General features: G+C 39.9%; 2 protein-coding genes across 7 annotated transcripts in view; both read right to left on the reverse strand.

Moving 5' to 3' along the window:
- ATP6V0A2 (ATPase H+ transporting V0 subunit a2) overlaps positions 1 to 3,316 on the reverse strand; it is a 43,246-nt gene extending 39,930 nt beyond the window's left edge. For 3 of the 4 annotated variants that reach the window (XM_077159602.1, XM_077159599.1, XM_077159600.1), the window contains exon 1: positions 2,975 to 3,315. In XM_077159602.1, the coding sequence (XP_077015717.1) occupies positions 2,975 to 3,091 (117 nt within the window). In that variant the 5' untranslated portion in view covers positions 3,092 to 3,315. Of the gene's footprint in view, positions 1 to 2,974 lie in introns of all 4 variants that reach the window. The other variant, XM_077159601.1, reaches the window with a different exon arrangement.
- A 1,463-nt stretch (positions 3,317 to 4,779) lies between these two features.
- Positions 4,780 to 23,293, reverse strand: part of TCTN2 (tectonic family member 2) — a 35,761-nt gene continuing 17,247 nt past the window's right edge. For 2 of the 3 annotated variants that reach the window (XM_077159605.1, XM_077159604.1), the window contains exons 6-18: positions 21,104 to 21,300; positions 20,577 to 20,703; positions 19,155 to 19,296; positions 18,670 to 18,735; positions 16,810 to 16,944; positions 16,503 to 16,580; positions 12,373 to 12,453; positions 11,648 to 11,759; positions 9,369 to 9,475; positions 8,202 to 8,358; positions 6,785 to 6,910; positions 6,545 to 6,633; positions 4,780 to 6,290 (exon numbers count right to left, since the gene is read on the reverse strand). In XM_077159605.1, coding sequence (XP_077015720.1) covers positions 6,169 to 6,290; positions 6,545 to 6,633; positions 6,785 to 6,910; positions 8,202 to 8,358; positions 9,369 to 9,475; positions 11,648 to 11,759; positions 12,373 to 12,453; positions 16,503 to 16,580; positions 16,810 to 16,944; positions 18,670 to 18,735; positions 19,155 to 19,296; positions 20,577 to 20,703; positions 21,104 to 21,300 — 1,539 coding nt within the window. In that variant the 3' untranslated portion in view covers positions 4,780 to 6,168. The remainder of the gene's footprint in view (positions 6,291 to 6,544; positions 6,634 to 6,784; positions 6,911 to 8,201; positions 8,359 to 9,368; positions 9,476 to 11,647; positions 11,760 to 12,372; positions 12,454 to 16,502; positions 16,581 to 16,809; positions 16,945 to 18,669; positions 18,736 to 19,154; positions 19,297 to 20,576; positions 20,704 to 21,103; positions 21,301 to 23,293) is intronic. The other variant, XM_077159606.1, reaches the window with a different exon arrangement.

Here is a 23,293-nt window from a genome sequence, read left to right on the forward strand (position 1 = left end):
GGCTGCCATATAGAAATCCTTAGAAGGATTATTAAAAGAAAAGGGGAATCTATAGAGCCTATGCAAGCCAGAAAAATTGTCAGTGATCAGACACTGCGAATGCAATGTCAGTGAGAAACTCCTGGAAGGGCAGAAAAGTCAGAGTTGTGATGGAGCTTTCTGCGCCAGCATCCATGACGCCTGACTGTCAACCAAGGAAGACAGACACACACACACACCTGAACTCTAGTACCACACAAAAGTTCATTATAGCACTTTAATTTTGTTTTCCCATTGAAAAAACAAGAATAGTTCTTTTTCTTTCACTGATTTTCAGTCAAAAAGAAGCCTTGCTATACTCTAATATGAAACCAAAATTTTGTGGTGATTAGTATTTGTTCAAGCCATAAGATTTAAATATGGTAAGTCTCTTGGCTTGAGAATGAACAAGTGTACCTGTTACAAGAGGGAGACTGCTGCCCTGCGACTGTTTTCCTGAGTATTTCCTGCTCCTAAAAACGCAGCAACAGCACCTGCCAGGCAAGTGGGCACTATGTGCCCCAGGGGCTCCAGCACCCAGGAAGACCTGTGGGCCTTATCTGTAGCTTCACTGTCACTCAGGAGCTTCTCCCTGATCTTACAATCGCCTCTGAGGTCAATCAAAGGACCACTGACATTAGATCCTGGTGAGGAGTACCACTGCATTTTGAAATTAAGGACTCCTCAGAAAGACAAATAGTCCAGAGATGAAAGTTGTGACTCAGGAGATAAAATGTTCACCTGAAGTGACTTTCAGTAGGTAAGTATTAGGTCTTGCTGAATAGGCTTCCTTCCACACCCTGCTCTTTTTCCTTCATAGCACTTGTAATTACAGGCAGTTCAAACCAGGATGTGTGCTTATCTGTCTCCTTCCAGACTGTGAGCTCCGTGAGCACAGGGACTTGCCTTGTTCACCACTGAATCCCCAGCACCAAAAATACTGCCTGGGTGGGACAGAGATCCTGGAATGAGCTGAGACTCAGCATCAAGGGACTGAGAAAAACCCTAGAATGAGCTGAGAATTAACATCAAGGGATTGAGAGAATCTTCTCGACCAAAAGGGGGAAGAGTGAAATGAGACTAAGTGTCAATGGCTGAGAGATTCCAGAGTCGAGAGGTTATCCTGGAGGTTATTCTTACGCATTAAGTAGATATCACCTTGTTAGTCAAGATGTAGTGGAGAGGCTGGAGGGAACTGCATGAAAATGTAGAGCTGTGTTCCAGTAGCCATGTTTCTTGAGGATGACTGAACAATGATATAGCTTTCACAATGTGACTCTGTGAATGTGAAAACCTTGTGCCTGATGCTCCTTTTATCTACCATATCAACAAAAGAGTAGAACATATGGAACAAAAATAAATAGTAGGGGGAATAAATGTTAAAATAAATTTAGTTTGAAATGCTAGTGGTAAATGAAAACGAGAGGTAAGGGGTATGGTATATATAACTTTTTTTTTCTCTACTATCGTTTTATTTCTTCTTCTGTTGTCTTTTTATTTCTTTTTCTAAATCGATGCAAATGTTCTAAGAAATGATGAATATGCAACTATGTGATGATATGAAGAATTACTGATTATATATAGAGAATGGAATATCTTGTTTTGTTTATTGTTGATTTTTTAATTAATAAAAAAATTTTTTTAAGTAAACGAAGCTCACTTAAAAAAGAAAAAAAAATCTATAGGATATATTAGTAAATCAGCCATGATAGAGTTGCTGAAAAGCAAGCCAGTACCTGTCTGATAAATGGAATCCTCAGGAAAGCCTCTGACTTAAGAAGTACAACAGAGACGTTAAAATGATGAGGAAGAAAAAAATGCAAACGATGGAACTAACTTTTCTTAATTCGGAACTAACTTTTCTTAATTCAGAAAGGAAATAGTTCCTTTCTGAATTCTCTTCCAACTCTTCAGTTTGTCAGATGTGCTGTTTCTCATAGCTATTTGTAAAATTAATCATTCTAACTGTATCAAACAGACTGAGTTTTTACACTTGATAAATTTTTGATGTTGAACCTTTGGAAAAAAAAGAAAAATAGTGCCTGGCACACGTTGGGCATTCAAGAGGAAACTTGTCCTTCATTCAGCAAATGCCTATTAAGTGCTTACTCTGGCAGGTACTGCGCTCACCTTGAGGAAACAGTAGTGAACAGGATAGACAAGGTCTTTACCCCTGGGGATCGACAGTCCACGGTGGGGACAACAATAAACAAGTAAACAAAGCATAAACAAGGGTTTATTATTACTTGTTGGGGAGAGGGTTTCCGTTCAACAAACACTGATCCCGCTCCAATTCCATCTCACCGTCCCACATGAGTGAACAAAACAAACAAAAACTCCTCCCGCCAGGAGCTGACACCGAGTTCATTCCTTCTATTCAGGGTGTGTGCTCTTCCTGATCCGTCCACCTGGGACCCTCTTCCCCAGACCCTCCACGGTCGGCTCCTTCCTATACAGGTCTCAGCGGACACGCCACCTCCTCGGTGAAGCCTTCCTCAGCCACCTCCTTCAAATGTACCTCCCACCAAGTGACCATCGCACCATCTGGTTTCTCTTCTTTATAGTAAACATTTTCTTGTTTACTTATCCACTCGCTTAATATATGTCTCCCGCCACCCTCGTAAAGTTCCAAAACAGCCTCCAAAAGGCCATAGCACAGCGTCCGGCCGAGACGGTGCCCCGAAGCATTTGACAAAGGCCACCCGGGGGGTGATGAAGACCTACACAGAAGCGTTCCCAACTATCCCGGGCACAGCGGCCTCGGCCCAGGGATTCCGAGACCTGCGTTCTGGACCGGGACCTGCGGGACCCGCCGGGGAACAGGAGACAGAGGCGCTTCCCTCCCCAAGCGCCGGCCGAGCGGAGGCCGAAACGAAGAGCGGGATCTGAAAGCGCTCGGCCGGCAGGTGCGGCCCGCGGGCGGGGACCGGCCGGGGTCTCGCGGGGCGACACTCACGTCTCGGAACTGGACCAGGCCCTTCTCGCCCAGGGCGCTGAGGCACTCGTAGGCCGTGCCGGACTGAAGGAAGAGCTGCGCCAGGCACATGGTCTCGCTCCGGAACAGGGACCCCATGGCGAGCCGGCCCGCGCCCCCGCAGGCCCCGACGGGCGACGGCGGCGGGCCCGCACGGTCAACCGGGGCGGCCCGGGCCTTGGGTTCTTCCTGCGGCCCCGCCGCGACCCTGCACCATGGGGCTTCGGGCTGCAGCGGCCGCCCCGGGTCCAGCCGCCCAGCTCCTACCACTACGGCCACCACTCCAGCCGCCGCCGCCACCACCGCCAGCGAAGCCCCGCCCCCAAGCCACGGCCGGTTCCGGTTCCGCCCCCCGCGCGCGCGTGCGCCCGCCCCCAGCCGGCCGACCAATGGCCGCCCGGAGTTCACCCCGCAAGCCGCCGCCACACGGGCCAACCAGCGCCAATCCCGGGTGCTGCAGGCCCATGTTTCCCGCGCTCTTGCCGGACCCCAAGGGCCAACAGCCCTCGCTTAGGTTTTAGAGAGTTTTCATGTTTTGTTGAGTTCTCGTTTACATGCCTTAACATCCACCCGTTTTGAACATACAATTCTGTGACTTTTTTTAGTGAATTTACGCGGTTGTGCTGCCATCGTCGCAGTCCAATTTTAGAACCTTTCCATCGACTCAAAAGATCCCTCCTGCTCAGCTGCAACCCCCTTTCCCATCGCCAGCCCCCGACAGCTACTGAACTCCTTTTTCTATATAGACTGGCCTACTCTGCTCATTTCATAAAAATGGAATTCTACAATATGAGGTCTTCGCCTCTGGCTTCTACCACTTGCTTTTCTCTTGAGGACCCTGTTCCCTCTTGCAGACCCAAAAGCAGGATCTGTAGTCGTAACAGTTTTATGCCGCTCGCTGCTCTTGCCTGTTACAAGTTCCACTCAGCAGCTCCAGTGATCTCTTCGGAACAAGGGGAAACTCTGCCGTGAACCTACTTGAAATCCTCTGGCTTCTCCCACTGCATTGCGAATAAAATTCAAATTTACCATAGCTAGCAAGACCCCACGTGGTCTGGCCTCCGCCCCCTGAACTCCTGTACCGCCTGCCCAGGACTCCCTTGGCTCCCACTGCACCAGCCGCCTTACTCTTTCTCCAACACGCCCAGATCGGTGCATTTGAACTTGCAGGTCCTCCTTTTCAAGGCAGTCTCAGCCCAAATGTCTCCTCCTCTAAGAGGCTCTCCCTGACTTCCCCTTTAAAGTCTCTCTCCCTTCCCACCCCATCCTGTCCCTGTTCTGTTTCCTCCATTGCACCTACCGTTATCTGAAATCACCTTATTTATTTCCAGGCTACCCCCGCTAGGGTGTAAGCTCACCAGAGAGGGACATCATCCTGGTCACTGTGGTGTGTCCCCCTTGCAAGTAGAATTTCCAGGGTGTGGCATGTAACAACCACTCAGTAAATGTCTCTTGAACACATGTATGAATGTACCAGTGTTAGAAAATTAAAATCTTACAGTATGCCTCCCAGATTCCATCCTACTGCCAAAGTGATTTTTTTCCTTTTACATCCTCTCACCCAGGGCATCCTATCAAAATCCACAAAACCAGGCTAAATGACCTGTCATTTGGTAATTTAATTTTCCAGTTACACTAATGGCCATAGAAAGACTTCCTGCATTACTGAAATTAATCAATCAGTAGGTATATCCTTTTCCTTGGTAAAAGACTCTATGTGATGTGATCAGTTGGAGAAGGAATCCAGTGTTTCCCCAATTAATACAAATAGTAGTATTTGAGGAGGAAAACGTTTATGGCATTAGTTACATACTTTATATAAATTAGGAAAAATACAACCAGAACACCAAACCTATAATTTCATGAATATTATTGCTTAAGTCGAAGCTAAAAATTTTTAAAGCAATTCTATTTAAATAACAGTACAGTAATTAGCATATATGTTAAGGATTGTGGAGGGGAAGTCAAACAGCTGAAGTTTGGGAAATAATCTGCCCATACGCCAACCCCACTATGTCCAGAACTGACTGAGTCTCCTAAAACAGTCCTCCCTTGGGGTTCAGGTGAAGGTCCATGCATGACCACCACAGAACAAGTGGCCGAAACTGACAGTGCCTCCATTTTGCCACAAATTATGAACTGTGAGATGAATGGTTGATTCCCCTCTTTTAAAATGGGATTAAGATTGGCAGGAAGATTTGAAACCCCCTCTGGGCAGGAACTCTGCACGGGAAATGCAACACCTTCAGGAAATGCTGGCACCTACGGAGGCACTAGAGATTCGTTCAAGAATTGTAAAGGGGGAAAGAATCACTTTTCGATTTAGATTTATCGATGGTGTGCACAATCCATCTAAAACAGCAGCTACATAAATTATCTGGCACAAACAGAAAATACAAAGGAGCTTTGCAATGGAGCTCCTTGTAGGGCTGGGGATTAAGACACACTTTTCCCCACTGCGTTAGGTCGAATAGCACATTATAAGGGGACTTGGGAGGAATTTCTCTCAAGAAATTATCACAGCTAGGAAAAACTGTCCTTCATCAAAAGTTTACTTTTAATTTATGGATCCTACGATTCTTGAAGCTAATCATATTTATCTCTTTGTAAACTGAGAACTAAATTAGGGACTCAATTTTGCTAAATGCCAGTCTTTAGCATATATTTTTGTGGGCTTCCATCCACCCTGGTTTTGTTTTACTTTCCTCTCTATAATAATTCCCTTCCCCAGTCCCCAATCATCCCCATATCTTTCCTTGTTAATTTTGCCCTTTTGTATTATATATCTTCTAATCCTTTCTTTGGAATATGGAGAAATAATCTATTCAGCACAAATATATGAAACATCTTTTTAGAAGACTGACTCTTTTTGGTACAAATAACATATCTGGATCAAAACACTTCTGATTTTCATAATTTACAAAAAACTAAAATTTCAACTAACATTTGTTTATATAGTTGACCCTCATTTACATTTTGCTAGGTCCGACCTAGCAATGAGAATGTTCATTTATCATTGCATTGAACATCTGGATAGTTACATATATCAGCGAAATTCACAGAGCATGTAAAAAAAATTTTTTACAAAAATAAACATTTCATTTATTAGAGTTTTGCACAGAGGCACAATGGAGCGCAGCAAGTCACTGAAGGAGATGCCTGTGGTCTTTAAGATGTCACATGGTGGGAGAATTCCAAGCTTTGCATATTCTAGCGCAGGGGTTACTGAGGAACACAGCGAATATGAAGAGCGACACCAACAGCAAGCCCTTGGCGACACGCTGAGAATAAGGTTCCCCTGCAAGACGACACACAAAATTAATCAACATTCTTTTTTCAAGGGTTTTTAGTAATTATTTAGGTAGAAATAACCCAAAACCTTAATTGTGATCATTTTTAAGTGGTAATGCTAATGCTACCAGTAATTTTTCTTCTTTTTACAACTTTTCTATGTTTTAAGTTTTTTTGTGATATTTATGTGTTATTTTTTAATTGTTTAAAAAGGTGACAAAAATATAACAATAATCATTCCAGAAATCTGTTTTACCCTACCTTGATAATATTGGGTCAAGGGATATAGAAGTTGTGGCCAACACACGTCATTTCGGTTACAGTCATATTCTGTAAAGTTGACCTGGAATCTAGAAAATATTTTAGAAGGTAACAATAATTGTAACACTACAGCCACAAGTGAAATGCATCAAAACTTGATTTAAAAAAATACATTTTCTATTTTTGAATACATATTTTCCTGCTTCCTAATAACGCCAGTTAGACGAGCATCAACATTACCTGGTGAGTGGGCGGGGTAAGTGTGCAGGTATTTGAATAAACTGGACCTCTGCACTGATAGGGAAGAAGTTGGCCTTATCTTCACAGGTCAGCCCACACTGGTACTGCCAGTTCACAGAGGAAAACCTGGGAGAAAAAGATGCACAACTTGTTTCTATTCTTTCTATTCTATTGAGCACATCATGTAACTGACACAGGGAGGACAAATATTGAATTGTCACAAAAAGGTCCAGATTCTACAAGTGCCTTTTTCCCTTTGCAGGAGGTAAATTTGAAAACAGACACCAAAGGAGAGAAACGACAATAAGGAACCTCCATGCACTAATCACCCAGCTATAACCATCCATCACCAGCATGTTGCTGGTTTTGTTTCAGCTCTCTCCTCCCCATTTAGCTCATTACATGTTGGTGCTTTTGAAGTCGAGTTGTTTCATCACCTAATTTGTCTCAAACAATAAAATTACCATTGGCTTTATGTGCGCAGACACAGTGCAAAAATGCTTTATGCACCCACCTCGCATAACCCTCAAAACAGTCCTATGAAGTAGGTGGATGTGGTTAACCTCCGTTGTTTCTGCCTCCCAGCAGCCCTCCCCTTTCTGTACCCCACTCTCCCTTCATTTGGACAGGAAGGGACCAGGCCCTCGCCCAGAACCTAGGGCTGCACCCATTGCTTGAGCCTGGCCAATCAGAGTTGGCTACTTACTGCCTAGGCCACAGCGATTGGTTAATAAAGGAGCACATGACTTAAACTGAACCAATAAGAGCCTGCCCAGTTCTGCTCCCACTGGAGTTGCTAAACTGATGTAAACCTGGGAGTGCTCTTTTACCATCTCTTGAAGAGGCTCTCCCTGAGGATGAAGCGAACCTGAAGGAACAAGGAGACTAGAGAGGAAGAGAAAAAGAGTCCCGGCTTCAGAGTTTTGAGATTCATGAACTAGCTGTGTGTGGATTTTTTTTCAGAATGTGAATTAAGTTCCCTTTTTGCTTAAGTCTGTAGGAACTGGGATCCTGTCGCTTGACACTGAAAGAGGCCTGACAAATACAGGTATTAGCACCACCTCACAGGTGAGGAAACTGCAGCTCAGAAGAGCTAAGTAACTGCCCAGGGTCATAGCTCACGAGCCCAAGCCTGTCTGCTGCCAGGCTCTCACCATGGGGCTGTAGTCCCTGATTAAGACACCAATTACAGTTACGGATTTCAAGTATTCTTAGCACTGTACCCTTCATTCATCTTTGTATTCCCTAAAATATCTTCCAGAATCTCTTATACATAGATTTATAAATACTTAGACATATTGCTAATATTGCTGATAATTGCAACTTGTAAATAAGTGATCAGATTCTAAATAAGAAAGTTTCTGTTCTTTGGCACCACTCGATTTTCCTGATTCTGTTATCCGAGATGTGATCATACCTCGTCTCAACCGCAACAATCTCCTGCTGAGTAATCCCTTCCACTGCGCCAGCATCCGAGATGAGGACGCGGATGCTCAGCCGAGCAGGGATATCCACACAGATGCCTCTGGCATGGCCAAAAGATGGGTCTGCACCGGAACCAGGGGCATCTACACCTATAGAAATGTTACACAACCTGAAAGGATCATTTTAAAACAGCCTTCCTCCAGTGCAATGAAACAAACAAACAAAAATGCAAAATATAATGCTAGACAAGAATCACATTAACGAGGTTTTGATCACTAACAGGCTCCAGTTCTTGTCACTCCAATAACCATGTAACCCCTGAAGTCTACAAGGTGCAGGCTGTCACCAAGAAGCTGTGTTCAAAATGTTTCCTTATATATTGATTGTGGGAACTTTAAATGACTTGGCCTACATAATAAAACTATGCATCATGACTCAGTTCCAAAGCTCTCTACTGAAATCCACTTGGCCTTTAAAAATAAAAAGTCATATAATTGCAGGAAAATACTAGAGAAAGGTACTCCATGGAGTCACTATTCTAATAAACACTGTATAAGACATTTAAAATCCATATTAACAACTTCTTCAATAGGCTAAAAAGTAATTTCCTGGAGTAGAATCTGGGAACTCAGTACTTTTTTGCATGATTTTTCTATAAACCTACAACTGCTATAATAAAATTTAAAAAAAAGATAAAGTAATTTCCTAATATGTCATGATAGCAATAATAATGGAAGAGATTAAAATTGAATGAGAAATTAACTTCCATTCATCTTGAAAACTGGCACGTAGGGGGAAAGTAAACCAAGATCAATAATAGGAAGAGAAGGAGAGTCTGTGGTGACTCTGGCAGGGATTTCTGTGATCCTTGCCGAAAGGAAGGAAAGTAGGAAGACTTTCTGTTTACTAGGATTATTAGCTCATAAAACACCAGGCAATTTGAACTTCATGTTGATTTCCTCTTAAAAAACATAAAAAGCATCAAGGATAAGCAGCGAGAGGTGTGAGGAGCTGCTTTCCTGGAGAATTAACCCCTAACAAAATGTGCAGTTAGGTCACAGAAAAGAAAGACAATTGAGTGGGCTTTAACGCTACAACCAGCACTTGAGTAGTGCCAGCAACCAAGTTACACATTTATACCCACACAGCTTTGACTTACGTATTATTTCGAACCAGCCATCTCTGAGATCGTTAAAATCAGAGTTGCCTCTCATTGCAACATGAGTGGCCTGTATTAATGAATCAAGTCTTTTGACAGCATTCTCCCTGCAAAAGAGGAAGACAATTCTGCACTCACAGCCATCAGGTTTTGTCCTGCAGTCATTTTTAGTGAGGATTCAGGTAGAGCTTGCTCAGTACCTAAATAAAAAACTGCCAGAGGAATTGGCATTCAAAACTGGCTGGGAGTCACATTTTTCTTTGATGGCCCTGTCAGGACAGATATGAGTTACTAGAGGAGGACATGCAGAAGCAACCTTTTTCTTTGGACATAACAGCTTACACTGGAATCGGATGGTTTTACAGATTCCACTAGGTGTCACAAAACTTGGGAGGTGCACAGGTCACATATTGTGGTCCCGCGATAAATAAAGGGACCAGAATGTTCCAACAATAAAAGGAAGCTAAAGCCATGTTTCTTGATGATGACTGACTAATGACATAGCTTTCACAATGTGACTGTTATTGTGAAAACCTTGTGTCTGATGCTCCTTTTATCCACCATGTCAACAGACGAGTAGAATATATGGAATAAAAATAAATAATAGGGGGAACAAATGTTAAAATAAATTTAGTTTGAAATGCTAGTGATAAATGAAAGCGAGGGGTAAGGGGTATGGTATATATAATCTTTTCTTTTTCTCTGTTATCATTTTATTTCTTTTTCTGTTGTCTTTTTATTTCTTTTTCTGAATTGATGCAAATGTTCTAAGAAATGAATATGTAACTATGTGATGATATTGAGAATTACTGATTATATATGTAGAACAGAATATGTTAATGTTTTTGTTTGTCCTTAATTTTTTTTAATTAATAAATAAATAAATTTTTAAAAAAGGAAGCTTAACATCTAGTTAGAATCTTTTTTTCTTTTTTTTTGCATGGGCAGGCACCGGGAACAAGCTAGAATCTTGAGCCAAAAAATTAGGTGAAGATTAAGAATTAGAACTTAGTATCCCTCCTTTATAGAAATGCCATTGGAGGGGAGAAATCTTATGAATTGCCTGGGAGGGACTCTGGATTCTAGCCTAGCACCCTGAGATCAGAGGCTGGGAGTATCTTTCCTACTCAATGTCTCCCCCATCTTTTCCCTACTCCCCAAAGAAATACACCACTGGGATATGTCACCTACATGAATGCATGTGCTTATCAGTGGCTGAGAGCGTTCAAATGGAATCTGGAGTGGACAGCTACTCTGGAAGCTACTCTTATACAAGCTTCAATTAGATATTCCTAATTGCCGTGGTTTGCCATACCCCAATAAACATCTCTTCTGTTAACCCTAAAGAAGTCCTGGGCCTCTAACAGAGACTCTACGAAAGTTTCACGTACTAAGTTTACTTTCATGAAACCTATAGCCTCCAGAGGGTTCCTAGGCCAGATAAGTACTGAAGCCTAGAGGGGCCAGCTTCTCCAAGAATATCAACTAATTCTATCCCCCTATTCTCTATTGTTGACACCCCTTTTCAACATGAAAAAGTTAGAATGGGTATAGCTCAAACACCTCTATAGTTTGGGAATAAGATCAAAGGAAAAGGTGGAGTTGTAACAGAGAAGATAGGATTTAACAAACAAATATGACTACAGAATCACATCGCTGTAATGATATTTCTTTTAGCTTCTACTGTTTGGGAGCAGCTAGAAGGAAAAACCTGAAAATGTGGAATAGTAACCCATACCAAAATCTGAAATCTGTTCTATAATTACTTGTTAAAATGATGAAAATTATTGCTTTTTTGTATACATGTTCTATTTCGCAATAAAAATATGTTTCAAAAAAAAAGAATGCATGTGTTGGCATATGCAAATCCATGAAAACACTTTCCAAATGCTTAAATGCTGTATGCGACATTTAACAAGCTTAAGTATTCTTTAAATGTTTATCACACCAATTATACCAGGTTCTGGCCCTTTCTACAGTTTTCCGAGTTTTAGGTCCCAATATTCAGAACATCCCTCAGCAGAGAAATTTGCTTAAATAGGGACGAAGTAGGTATAGTCCTAAATAATAGTTTTATCTTCCCTTATTTTGACATTTGAAATGACCAAGTTATATTGCAAGTTTCTATTTATTCATTATTTATTATCACCTTCACACAAGGTTTCATTCAGACTCTACATTTCCACATTAACTTCAGTGGGGTCTTCAGTATCCATATAGTGAATTAATTTTAAGCAAACCACTCAAAATCTCGCTAAATTAATCCTTAAAACACTCACCTGAGCTGAGTACAGTTTTCACTAATCCCAGCTTCTAAAAGGCATCCAGAGAACACATTTTCTCCAAATACAATGGGTTTGAAAGTTGCTGATGCACACAAACCCCTTCCAGCTATAAAACAAAAAACATCATCCCCTTACCATTTTGGCTAAATAAAAGTAGCTTTTCTTAAAAAACAAAGAGAAAACAATAAGTAGAAATAAAGTTTCCAGTTTTTGCCAACTAAGGTCACTGTTTCTCCCAACCTTTCAAACTGCACAGAGGCACCTTCTGTAATCAGAATATCTGGACCATGACCAGTCTGTTCTGGATACGAAATGCAATGCCTCCTGGCAGATGCAGTCAATTAGGACCTGACATAGTTTGGAGTGAAGATTTTCCATAGTTTGGAGTGAAGCTATTCTCATGTCCCAGGTTAGCAACATACTGGGTTATGGGCAAAAATGACAAATCAATCCCATATTTAAACCAATCCCATATTTAAATCTCTCTGACGATTATTCAGCACTAAAAGTACAAACAATACCTTTTGTACTTTTACCATACCTTATTTAAAAAAAAAAAAAAGCTGTGGAAGCATGAAAAACAACTCTCTCTCCCTTCCCAGCCTCTACATAAATCAACCGGGCTGCAAAGTAATTGTTGGCTGATTAGATTCAAAATATGGCAATAATTCTAATTATCATTTACCAAAGAGCTAATCATGATGAGCAAACAAGATTACCTGATTGCCAGAGGTTCAAAGTCAGAGCATCTTTCATCCTGCTGGTACTTAGAGCTCGGACAGGTTTCCCAAGTTGATAACCTAGACAACCACACAAATGAGAATTAACATTGTTCCTTCTAAGTATTCTAACATAGCAAGCACTACTCATCAAATAATATAGAAGAATATACGATGAACACATTACCTAGCCAAAGCTTTTTAAAAATACCCTTGAGAGAAGGATATTACCTTCATTTGTGTGTGTGTGTGTTTAACAGACAAAGAAATTCATATGATTTTTTAAATAAGATCTGAAAAATAAAAAGCAGACACGAGACAGAAGACAGATTGGGTTTTCACACAAGAGGGTAATAAACCACCAGACAGGCCACTTAATGAATACTTGTTGAATGACTGATGCCACTTACCACAAGACTTTGTCAGGGAAACTTCAACCAAAATAACCTTTTGCTGGGGTCATTTTCTAGTGAATCAATTCATCCTCAAAGTTGGGGGTTTTTAATCTTACTTCCATCTCTCTCCTATTAATCCAACATACTTTTTCTAACTTTTTATTATGAAAATGTTCATAACGTTTTCCTCTAGGAAAAGTCATAATAATTCCTTATAATGGCCTCATATCCAGTCCATGTTCATATTTTCTCTTATGACCCCCCAAAACGGGTTTTAAATCTGTTTTTATAAACCAAAGTTCAATCACAGTTCTTGCATAATTTCTGAGTTTCCAATTTCATATCCCTCTATTCCTGAACACCCAGCCTCCGTGCTGGCCTCCAATCCCTCCCCTGCCCAGGTATATGCTCCATGCTCATTTCTACCTCCTTGGTTATACCCAAGTTGGCTCCTGTTCCCAATAGGTACTATCTGCTTTTCAAGGCACATCTCCTCCACCCAACCCCAGAAGGCAAACCCCGAGGGCAGGGACTCTGACTTGCTCATCACTTTGTCTCCAGCACCAAGCAGACAGACATTCAAGAGTCATGTAATGGTTGAAAATTCCATCAACTTTCTACTTCTCTGGAGTTCTAGAGACCTTCCCATAAGTCCAGCACTAATTTATTAATTATCTTGGATTTTTCACTATTGTTTCCTGTGACTTGGTGCTGTCTTTCTAAAGAAGATGGTTATTTCCTTGAGGATGGGGCCCACATCTTTTAGTCCTTAAGCCCTGTCCTGCCTGGCAATGTGGTAGAAAGACAGTGACCACACATATATTCAGACTGTTCTACCAAATGAACAGTTCTGGCTCTCAACCAAGTTACTATTTTTTAATAAGGGCTCCAACATTGTTCACATATTGATAGCACTTCTCAGAACTAAGTCAGTGAAATGAAAAACCTCAAGTTCCAGGGGACTGCTTTCAAAGACAATAACAACTCCCCAAACTCCCCATTAAGAAGTACAGTAAAATCAGATTTTAAAATACGTGTATATATATATATATATATATAATATATATATATATATAATGGATCACATATTATTAAATCAGTCTATATAAGTATTGAAGAAGGTCATACAAAATTAAAAGTTTATTTAAAAAGGAAGCAAATGCATAAAATGTATCATAAATCAATGAAAAAAAAATAATAAAAATAATAGGGAATCCCAGGGGTGTAAATCTCCCTAGAACTTCTGGGATGAGCCAGGACCCAGCATCAAGGGATTGAGAAAGCCTTCTTGACCAAAATGGAAAGAGAGAAATGAGACAAAATAAAGTGTCAGTGACTGAGAGATTTCAAACAAAGTCAAGAGGTTATCCTAGAGGTTATTCCAATGCATTATATAAACATCCCTTTTTAGTTTATAGTGTATTGGAGTAGCTGCAGGGAAGTACCTAAAACTGCTGCGCTGTGTTCCAGTAGCCTTGATTCTTAAAGATGACTGTATAAAGATGTAACTTTTACAATGTGACTTTGTGACTATGAAAACTTTGTGTCTGATGCTACTTTTATCTAGCGTATGGACAGATGAGTAAAAAATATGGATAAAAATAAATAAATAATACAGAGGATAAGGGGTAAAATAAATTGGGTAGCTGGAAATACTACTGGTCAATAAGAGGAAAGTGTAAGGGATATGGAATGTACGAGTTTTTTCTTTTTTCTTTTTATTTCTATTTCTGGAGCAATGTAAATGTTCTAAAAATGATTATGGTGATGAATGTACAACTATGTGATAATATTGTAAGCCACTGATCGTACACCATATAATGACTGTATGTGTGTGAAGATTTGTCAATAAAAATATTTTTTTTTTAATGAATAGGGAAGAGACAGACTAGGAGGAATTATTCACAATACTTATACATGACAAAGAACTCATATATAGACTATGTAAAACTCTCCTACAACTGAAAAATACACAGTCAAATTCAATATAAAATGGATGAAGGACTACACAAGTCTCTTCCAAACCACGACTTGTGGATGGCCAATAAGTATAACAAAAATCCTCAAAAACATTAATTATCAAGAAAAAATTTTTTTAAAGTGCCTAGCAAGGATTCCGTATGCAGCAAAACTGTCTTTCAGTAGTGACAGAGGAATTAAGGCATTCCCATGTCAAGAAAATCTGAGAGACCTTATTACCACTAGACTGGCCCTGTAAGAAATGCTAAAAGAAATTTTTGCAGGTTGAAAGCAAAGGACAGCAGAAAATTGAGTGAAGCCACATGAAATAAATATCTCAGTAAAGACAATAACATAGTTAACTATAACTGCCAGTACCACTGTGTGTAGACTTATAACTTCACTTATTACTTACTACAGGGTCTAAACAGCAAATGTATAAAATGTAATGATAACTTAATGAGAAAAAAAAGGAAGAGAAAGCTTTTTTTTTAAAGAAAATGTTCGTCTACCATCTACCCTAGAGGTTCATCCAACAAATATTCCCTGAACACCTACTATGTCCTCAGCCAGTGCTGACCAACAGAAATATCATCTAAGTCACATAAATAGTTTTAAAACATTACATATTTTTAGAATTTTAAATTTTTTTGAGTAACCACCATCTTTTAAAAAGAAAAAATAAACAGGTGAAATTAATTTAAATAATTTATTTTATATAATGCAATATATTCAAAATATTATCATTTCCACAGGATATGCTGGTCACATTCTAAATGTTCAACAGCCACACATGGTTACAGACTAGTACATTGGTCAAGGCAGTCCTGTGCATAGTATGTTCTAGGCCCTGGGGAGGCAGCAGTGAACAAAACAAACTAACCAATATATAATAAGCCAGGGGGTGGTGTGTTTTCACAAAGTACAGGGAGGGGGGTTCATAGGCCCTTTAAAGTCTCTCCATGGATATCCCAGTTAAAAACCCATCATTTGCAGCTTACTACTTCTTAAAAAGCTAATTTTACCAACCCTTTAAAAGGCACACTCTTTCAAAACATGAGTAGCTAGAGAGAAGTAATGCTTTCATTAGAGCAATTTGCTACTACATAGGGCACCTTATGTAAAAAAATAATAATAATAATAATAAGTTGGTATCAGAAAAAGATTCCAGTGTCATAAAAGAGAAATAAGGAAAAAGGTCAGAGTCACAAACTAAAGAGTCATTCCTCCTTGTGGTAGTTAGATTCAGTTGTCAACTTGGCCAGGTGAAGGCACCTAGTTCTGTTGCTGTGGACAGGAGCCAAGGATACGTGACCCTCATCTGTTGCTAATTACATCTGAGGTCAGCTAGGAGGCGTGCCTGCTGCAGTGAATGATGTTTGACTTAATTGGCTGGTGCCTAAATGAGAGAGCACAACGCAGCACAGCCCAAGCAGCTCGGCATTCCTCATCTCAGCACTAGCAGCTCAGCCCAGGCCTTTGGAGATGCAGAAAGGAATCACCCCGGGGAAAGTTGTTGGAATCCAGAGGCCTGGAGAGAAGACCAGCAGAGACCATCCTGAGCCTTCCCACGTAAGAAAGAACCTCATTGGAAAGTTAGCTGCCTTTCCTTTGAAGAACTAACAAAATAAATCCCCTTTTATTAAAAGCCAGTCTGTCTCTGGTGTGTTGCATTCCGGCAGCTAGCAAACTAGAACACTCCTTAACTATCCTTATGGTTCAGGAGTGCTAAACTAACATGTCTGTAACATCAAAGACTGGCATATAACATCTTACCTGGATTTCCAGATAATTCCTTTTCATTGCCACTGTTATAGCTTAAAAATTTAACAATGAATCTCTGTGTCAGAATTCCTAGAAATAAAACAAAATAAAAAGAAAACATGTTCCATTTAACTGGAAAAAGAAATTATCCCCCATAGCGTTGTTTTGTCTACCTTAAAAAATACATTTTGACTTGTAAAAATCATAATACTCATAAGAAACAAGTCTGTATTAGTTTTATGTGTTATTACTATGTGAATCTTGAAGAAAGAAAAAAATACTTAAAAATGAAAACTCATTCTCTCTTCAACAAAATTACCTTTCTGGTGGGCATTCAATTTTGCCCTAATAATTTTGACATTGATTTCACTGATTGTATTGTTATTCCATCTGAAAATATAATGTTCTTCCACATTCACGTTTCTGAAGGCTGATCCATTATTTAGAAATGTTTCTGCAAATAAAAGAACACTGCCATAAATGAAAGACTCTCTTTGGAGCTCATCTGCTATGGCATGGTTCTCTCTGCTGGTGTGTCTCCCTTACACGCTCCCACCTACCAGGCTCCCACTCCCTAACACAAGCAGGATTGTTACTTTCCTGGGGAAGCTTTCCCTACACCCACTGGGGTGGGGTTAGACCTCCTCTATACCATCAGAGGACCCCCACTTTCTTTCATTTCTGTGTCCCCAACTCGGCTCATGGAGCACATGTTTGTTAAAATATTTGTTAGTAAAATGTGCACACCCTTAGTAAAATGTTTGTTAAAAGAAAGATTCCAGAACGCCAGCTTCATAATAAGAGCAGGGGTTGTTATCTAGCTCACTACGGCTTTAGACATTCTACTAATATTTGATGAATTAGTGAATAAATTCAAGAATTACACTACCTTGTGAAAAAAAAAACCACCACCACACAAATAGTATCCATTAAACAAAATTAAAACATTCAAACAAAAATCCTAGTGATACTAGACAAACTCTATACTGGACAAACTCTACCTAACTTGCTAGGCAAGTTTAATTATCAAAAATATACATTTTTGCTATGAAGTAAGGAAAGCAAAGTTGAATTATCAAAAAAAGAAAAGAAAGCAAGAAGTGAGTACCACTATGTCCTAAAGAATTCTTTAACTGTGCTGGTTTGAAAGGAAGTATGCCCCCTAAGAAAAGCCATGTTTTGATATAAATCTCATTTCATAAGGGTAGAATAATCCCTATTCAATACTGTATATTTGAAACTGTAATGAGATCATCTCCCTGGTTGATGTGATTTAGTCAAGAATGGTTGTTAAACTGGATTAGGGGATGACATATCTCCATCCATTTGGGTGGTTCTTGATTGGTTTATTGGAGTCCTATAAAAGAGGAAATATTTTGGAGAGTGAGAGATTCAGAGAGAGCTACACTATGAAGCAGAGAGTCCACCAGCCAGCGACCTTTGGAGACAAAGAAGGAAGACGCCTCCCAGGGAGCTTCATGAAACAGGAAGCCAGGAGAGAAAGCCAGCAGATGACGCCTTGCTTGCCATGTGCCCTTCCAGCCGAGAGAGAAACTGTGACTGTGTTCACTATGTGACTTTCCAGATGAGAGAGAAACCCTGAACTTCACTGGCCTTCTTGAACCAAGGTATCTTTCCCCAGATGCCTTTGATTGGACATTTCTATAGTGGTTTAATTGGGACATATTCTCAGCCTTGGAACTGTGAACTAGCAACTTATTAAATTCCCCTTGCTAAAAGCCATTCCGTTTCTGGTATATTGCATTCCGGCAGCTAGCAAACTAGAACATTAACCTACCTGAAAAACATTTAAGAGAAGGTTCACTGAAGCTGAGGTAAGGATGGATAAGGAATCTGAGCCCAGGACCAAGAAGGATCCGGTTCAAGATCACAGATATTATTCTAAAGCAAGGCCAGATGGAACAAGGATCATATCAGAAGAATAAATAAAGCACTAGTGAGGGTGCACAGGTGGTTCAGTGGTAGAATGCTCACCTTCCATGCGGGAGACCAGTTTCAACTCCTAGACTATGTACCCACCACCCCTCCCAGAAAAAAGAATGCTGGTGGAATAACTTCTAACTTTGTGAACCTCCTGAAATTCTTAATAAAAATGTATTTTATTCTGGATCTATATATTATTTTTAAGAAATAACATAGAAGTGTAACATTAAAATACCTGCATTGGTGAGGAATTTGTCTAAGCCAGTGGCTTCCTCATAGGTAACTTTTGGTGTAACGATGCCTAAAGAGATACATAAATTAACTTCCATGGGACTATATGGCATGATCACAAGTCCTTCCTGGAACTGAAAGCTAATCAAGCAAATATGGTAAATACACTTATCTTACATGCCAAATACAAAACTCTCCCCTACTCCCCAAACACAACTCAGAATCCCACCACGCTTACCATCTAAGTATAACTCGGAAGAAAAATCCAAAAGACAGTTATAATAATCTGGAGAGTTACTCTCACAGGAGAACTAATGTGCAATCTCCTGTCTCATGGAGCTGAACTTTTTCCAGAGAAAGCACTTTCCTCAATCGGCAGCTGAACTATTACTTTAAGTTGATTCAGTAGAAGTGATTTGTATTCTTGTGAGATCACAGATTATTTTAATTCTCTGGACTGTGTTCTTTTTTCAAACAAATGTAACGTACCTCCTATAGCACCATTTTTAATCTTCACATTGGCACTGCCATCTTGTTTTTGGTAAAATTCCAAATTAGTTGTGCATTTGACATCAAAATTCCGAAGGAAAGCCACTGGGGCATTTGGCACACACTGCCCAGTCAGGGACACCTGGGTGTAAGAGAAAAACCCGACAGATTGAGGACGTCTCTTCTAACCATAAATAAGATCAGGGTGTCCTAAAAGGGTTCTTCCTACTGCCAGATCCCATTGCTGGCTTGGTTTCGACAATGACTAGTTTACTGGCCAGTTGACTGATTTTGTGAAATATCTAGTTAATTTGCTAATCAAGGTCTAGAAGTCACTGGTCAAGGAATCAAAATAAATATAATTTAATGAAAACAGAAAGAAAGTTCCTTGTCCTGCTCCATTTCCTTCACAGAGACATGATTATATTCAACTTTATTTTTCTCTCTCATCACAACCATATTTTTTAATATAAAAATAGATTCATATGAATAGTAAAGAGAAATGGTTTAGCCTTCCATGTTTTCTTCCCACAAATATTTTTCCTCCTAATTCTGAACTTTAAAAATTAAGATTTCACATATAACTCTGTAGTCTTTAATATTTTTCAAAATTCAAGAACATAGTATGAAATGATTCATTTTAGCTGTGCCAGTTTGAATCTTTTATGTACCCCAGAAAAGCCAAGTTCTTTAATTCTCATTCAATATTGCTGGGTGGGAGTTTTTTTATTGTTTCCATGGAGTTGTAACCCACCCAATTGTGGGGAGCCACAAGAGCCAAGGCAGCCAGGGACCTTTGGAGATGAGGAAGGAAAATGCCCCTGGGGGAGTTTCATGAAACAAGAAGCCTGGAGAGAAGCTAGAAGATGTCACCATGTTTGCCTTGTGCCTTTCCAGATGAGAGAGAAACCTGGAAGTCATTGACCTTTTTGAACCAAGGTATCTTTCCCTGGATGCCTTAGGCTGGACATTTCTATAGGCTTGCTTTAATTTAGACATTTTCACAGCCTTAGAACATGTAAACTTGCAATTTAATAAATTCCCCTTTCTAAAAGCCATTCTGTTTCTGGTATATTGCATTCTGGTAGCTTGCAAATTACAACAACAGCTTACTAGAAACAGGTTATCATTAAACTAACAAAAACAAAGAATGATAGTTACTTAAATGGAAATTTACAGAAAATATTTTGGCATTATTTTAAGTTCACTCTCATCTTTAGCAACAACAGTGATTAATTTAAGGGCAGCTATTTTTTTAAATCTAGAGACCATAAATAAATAGCTGAGTCCATGAAAAGCTCACAGCAGAAAAAAAATAAGTATCTTATGGAGAGACTTTAAAATAGTTATGCAGTAAATTAATCATAGGATAAGAAAAAATAAGAGAAGAAGCCCATAGCATATTAAAATTGAGGTTATTACCTGTGGAATAGTAAAATATGCTTTCTCCACAGTCATAATTGGGTCTCCTTGTTTATAACCAAAACCTGAAAAGTCTTTTAGATCAGTTTGCAAATGTAATTCAAAGGAAGAGTCTTGTTTAGGAGACCTGGAAATCAATAAGAAAGACTATCATTAATATTTTCAATGATCATCTGCTAAAACACAATCAATCATCTTTTCATTTTTCTTTACTTTTTAATTTACAAAGACAATACATAGTTGGGAGATTTCGACAATACGGGGCTATAAACTAAGGAAAGCAAAAGCTCCTCTGGAGCCCACTACTCCTCCCCTCACCCCAGAAAATCACCATTAACCACCTGCCGTAATCATCAATTAATTTTCAACAAGACCCAATTCTGTCAAATACTTGATGCAAAATAGACTTGCACACCAGAATAACTGAAGCACAGAACCCTTGGTAGGGTCCTGAGAGAAGGTGATGCAGCAGGCAGGGCAGGTCAGTCCCCCGCGTGGCACCTGCCCAGCCTGAGCGGGACACTCACAGAGAGCCGTGGTAGAAGTAGCCGAGGGAGGGCGAGCTGGCCAGGGAGGAGTGCACGCACAGGAAGGGAAACCAATCTGGGCCCGGGCCCTGCGCCCCAACTGAGCAAAGCTGCTCAAAGGGAGGATTAACATCGCCTCCAAAAACGCCGGTGAAACAGGACTGTCGGAACAGTTCCATTAAATCTGATGAACATTCCTTGAAAGAAAATGTAAAAGAGCAGTAAGAAGACAAAAGCTCACACTGCAACCACCGAAGCCGCCCTCTGGGCAAGCGTGATGGGTTTCCCAATGTGTAACAGAAGTAGAAGGACACTGAGCCTTGGAGCCCGCAGGGCACTACCAGGTAAGTGGGGACCATTCCAATCGCCATCTTTTTGCGTCCACAAAAAGTAAAACCGGTCTAGAATTTCTATGTTGATTCACTAACAAGCCTCCAAGTCAGGACTCCTGCCTTCAAGGGAACCGCAGCTTTCCTGGGGTCAGCAGTGGTGGCCATACACAACAATACTGAGAAGAAGAAAAGATCTCACAGAACAGACTCCAAACGGGGAATAAAGAATAAAACAAGGAAAACTTCGCCCTTGAATTGTTATCACCATACAAATGCTGAGCCTGAAAAAGCCTGTGGGAGTTCAGAGCCGGGGAGAACAGTCCCACATTCCACAAGAACCTTGGGGGCCCCCCGCTGTATTATAACATGACCCTATAATGCCAACAAGGAGCTGCTACATTCCTGTATTCACCCATCTTCTTCCCTGCTTCACAAGAGGGGGGGGACTAAAAGTTAAATTATGTCCTTAATTTCTTATTTACTGAAGGTAGAAAAGTTCATGATCTATTAAATTATACAAAAGTAATTCAAATAAAAAATGGAGAGTGTATATTCATAGAGACAGAAAGCAGAGTATCTATTTACCAGGGGTGGGGGTTGGGGAATGGGGAGCTATTGCTAAATGAGTAGGAGTTTTGGGTGGGGATCATGAAAATGACCTGAAAATAGATAATGGTCAATATTACACACAGTAGTATCAATGTACTTAATGTCAAAGAACTGTCCACTTGAAATGGCTAAAATGATTTTTTAATTATGTATTTTTGCCACAATTAAATAATTTTTAACAAATGGATAGTGTATAAAGTAAGCAAGCGGCAGTCCTCTGAAGATGTCCCTGAAGCAGACCCTGCTTGGCGCGAGTGGAGGGTGCTCTGGTCTAAGGCCCAGCCACCACGAAAGGAATCTACAGACGGGAATGGAGTCTGCAGGAAAGAGAAGGGAACACCATTGTGACTTTCCTATCAATACCGGAACCAGATTTCTAAAAATGTTTTATTTTGCTAATCAAAATACAATTGTTTAAATATTACTATATAAGCATGGACTCTAAATTTTCCTTGTCTGTTTTGTAAAACTACCATGATATAAATGCGCTCATCCAAAACTGGAGGTATTTCAGATACCAGTTAATGTGTCTCTTTTGCATCTCTCATTCCTCTTAAATCTAGATAAGGATGAAAATATGTATTAGATCTTGGATTAGGCAATAGATTCTCAGATATCGACACCAAAATTAAGACAGCAAAAGAAAAAGTGCATAAAGTGGACATCAAAAGTAAAATCTTTTGTATATCAAAAGGTATCATCAGGAAGGTGAAAAGACAACCTACAGAATGGGAGAGAGTTTTTTTGTAAATCATATATCTGATAAGGGACTTGTATCTAGAATATATAAAGAACCCCTACAACTCAATAATAAAGAGACAACCCAATTAAAAAAATGGACAAAGAATCTGAATAGACATTTCTCCAAAGAAGATACATAAATGGCCAATAAGCACATGAAAAAACACTCAAGGTCATTAGTCATCAGGAAAATGCAAACCCAAACCACAAGGACTTACCACGTCACATCCACTAGGATAGCTATAGTCAAAAGGCAGCCACTAACAAGCGTTGGTGAGGAAATGGAGAAATTAGGACTCTCATACTGCTGGTGGGAATGAAAGAAAAAGATGCAGCCACTTTGGAGAACAGTGTTACCATATGAGCCAGCAATTCTATTCCTTGACATATACCCAAGAGAAATGAAAACATATGTCCACTCAAAAACTTATGCAGGAATGTTCAAAGCAGCATTTTTCATAATAACCAAAAAATGGAAAAAACCAAATGTTCATAAACTGATGAATGG

Source organism: Tamandua tetradactyla, chromosome 5 (assembly GCF_023851605.1).
Source record: "Tamandua tetradactyla isolate mTamTet1 chromosome 5, mTamTet1.pri, whole genome shotgun sequence".
In the NCBI taxonomy this organism is placed as follows: Eukaryota; Metazoa; Chordata; class Mammalia; order Pilosa; family Myrmecophagidae; genus Tamandua; species Tamandua tetradactyla.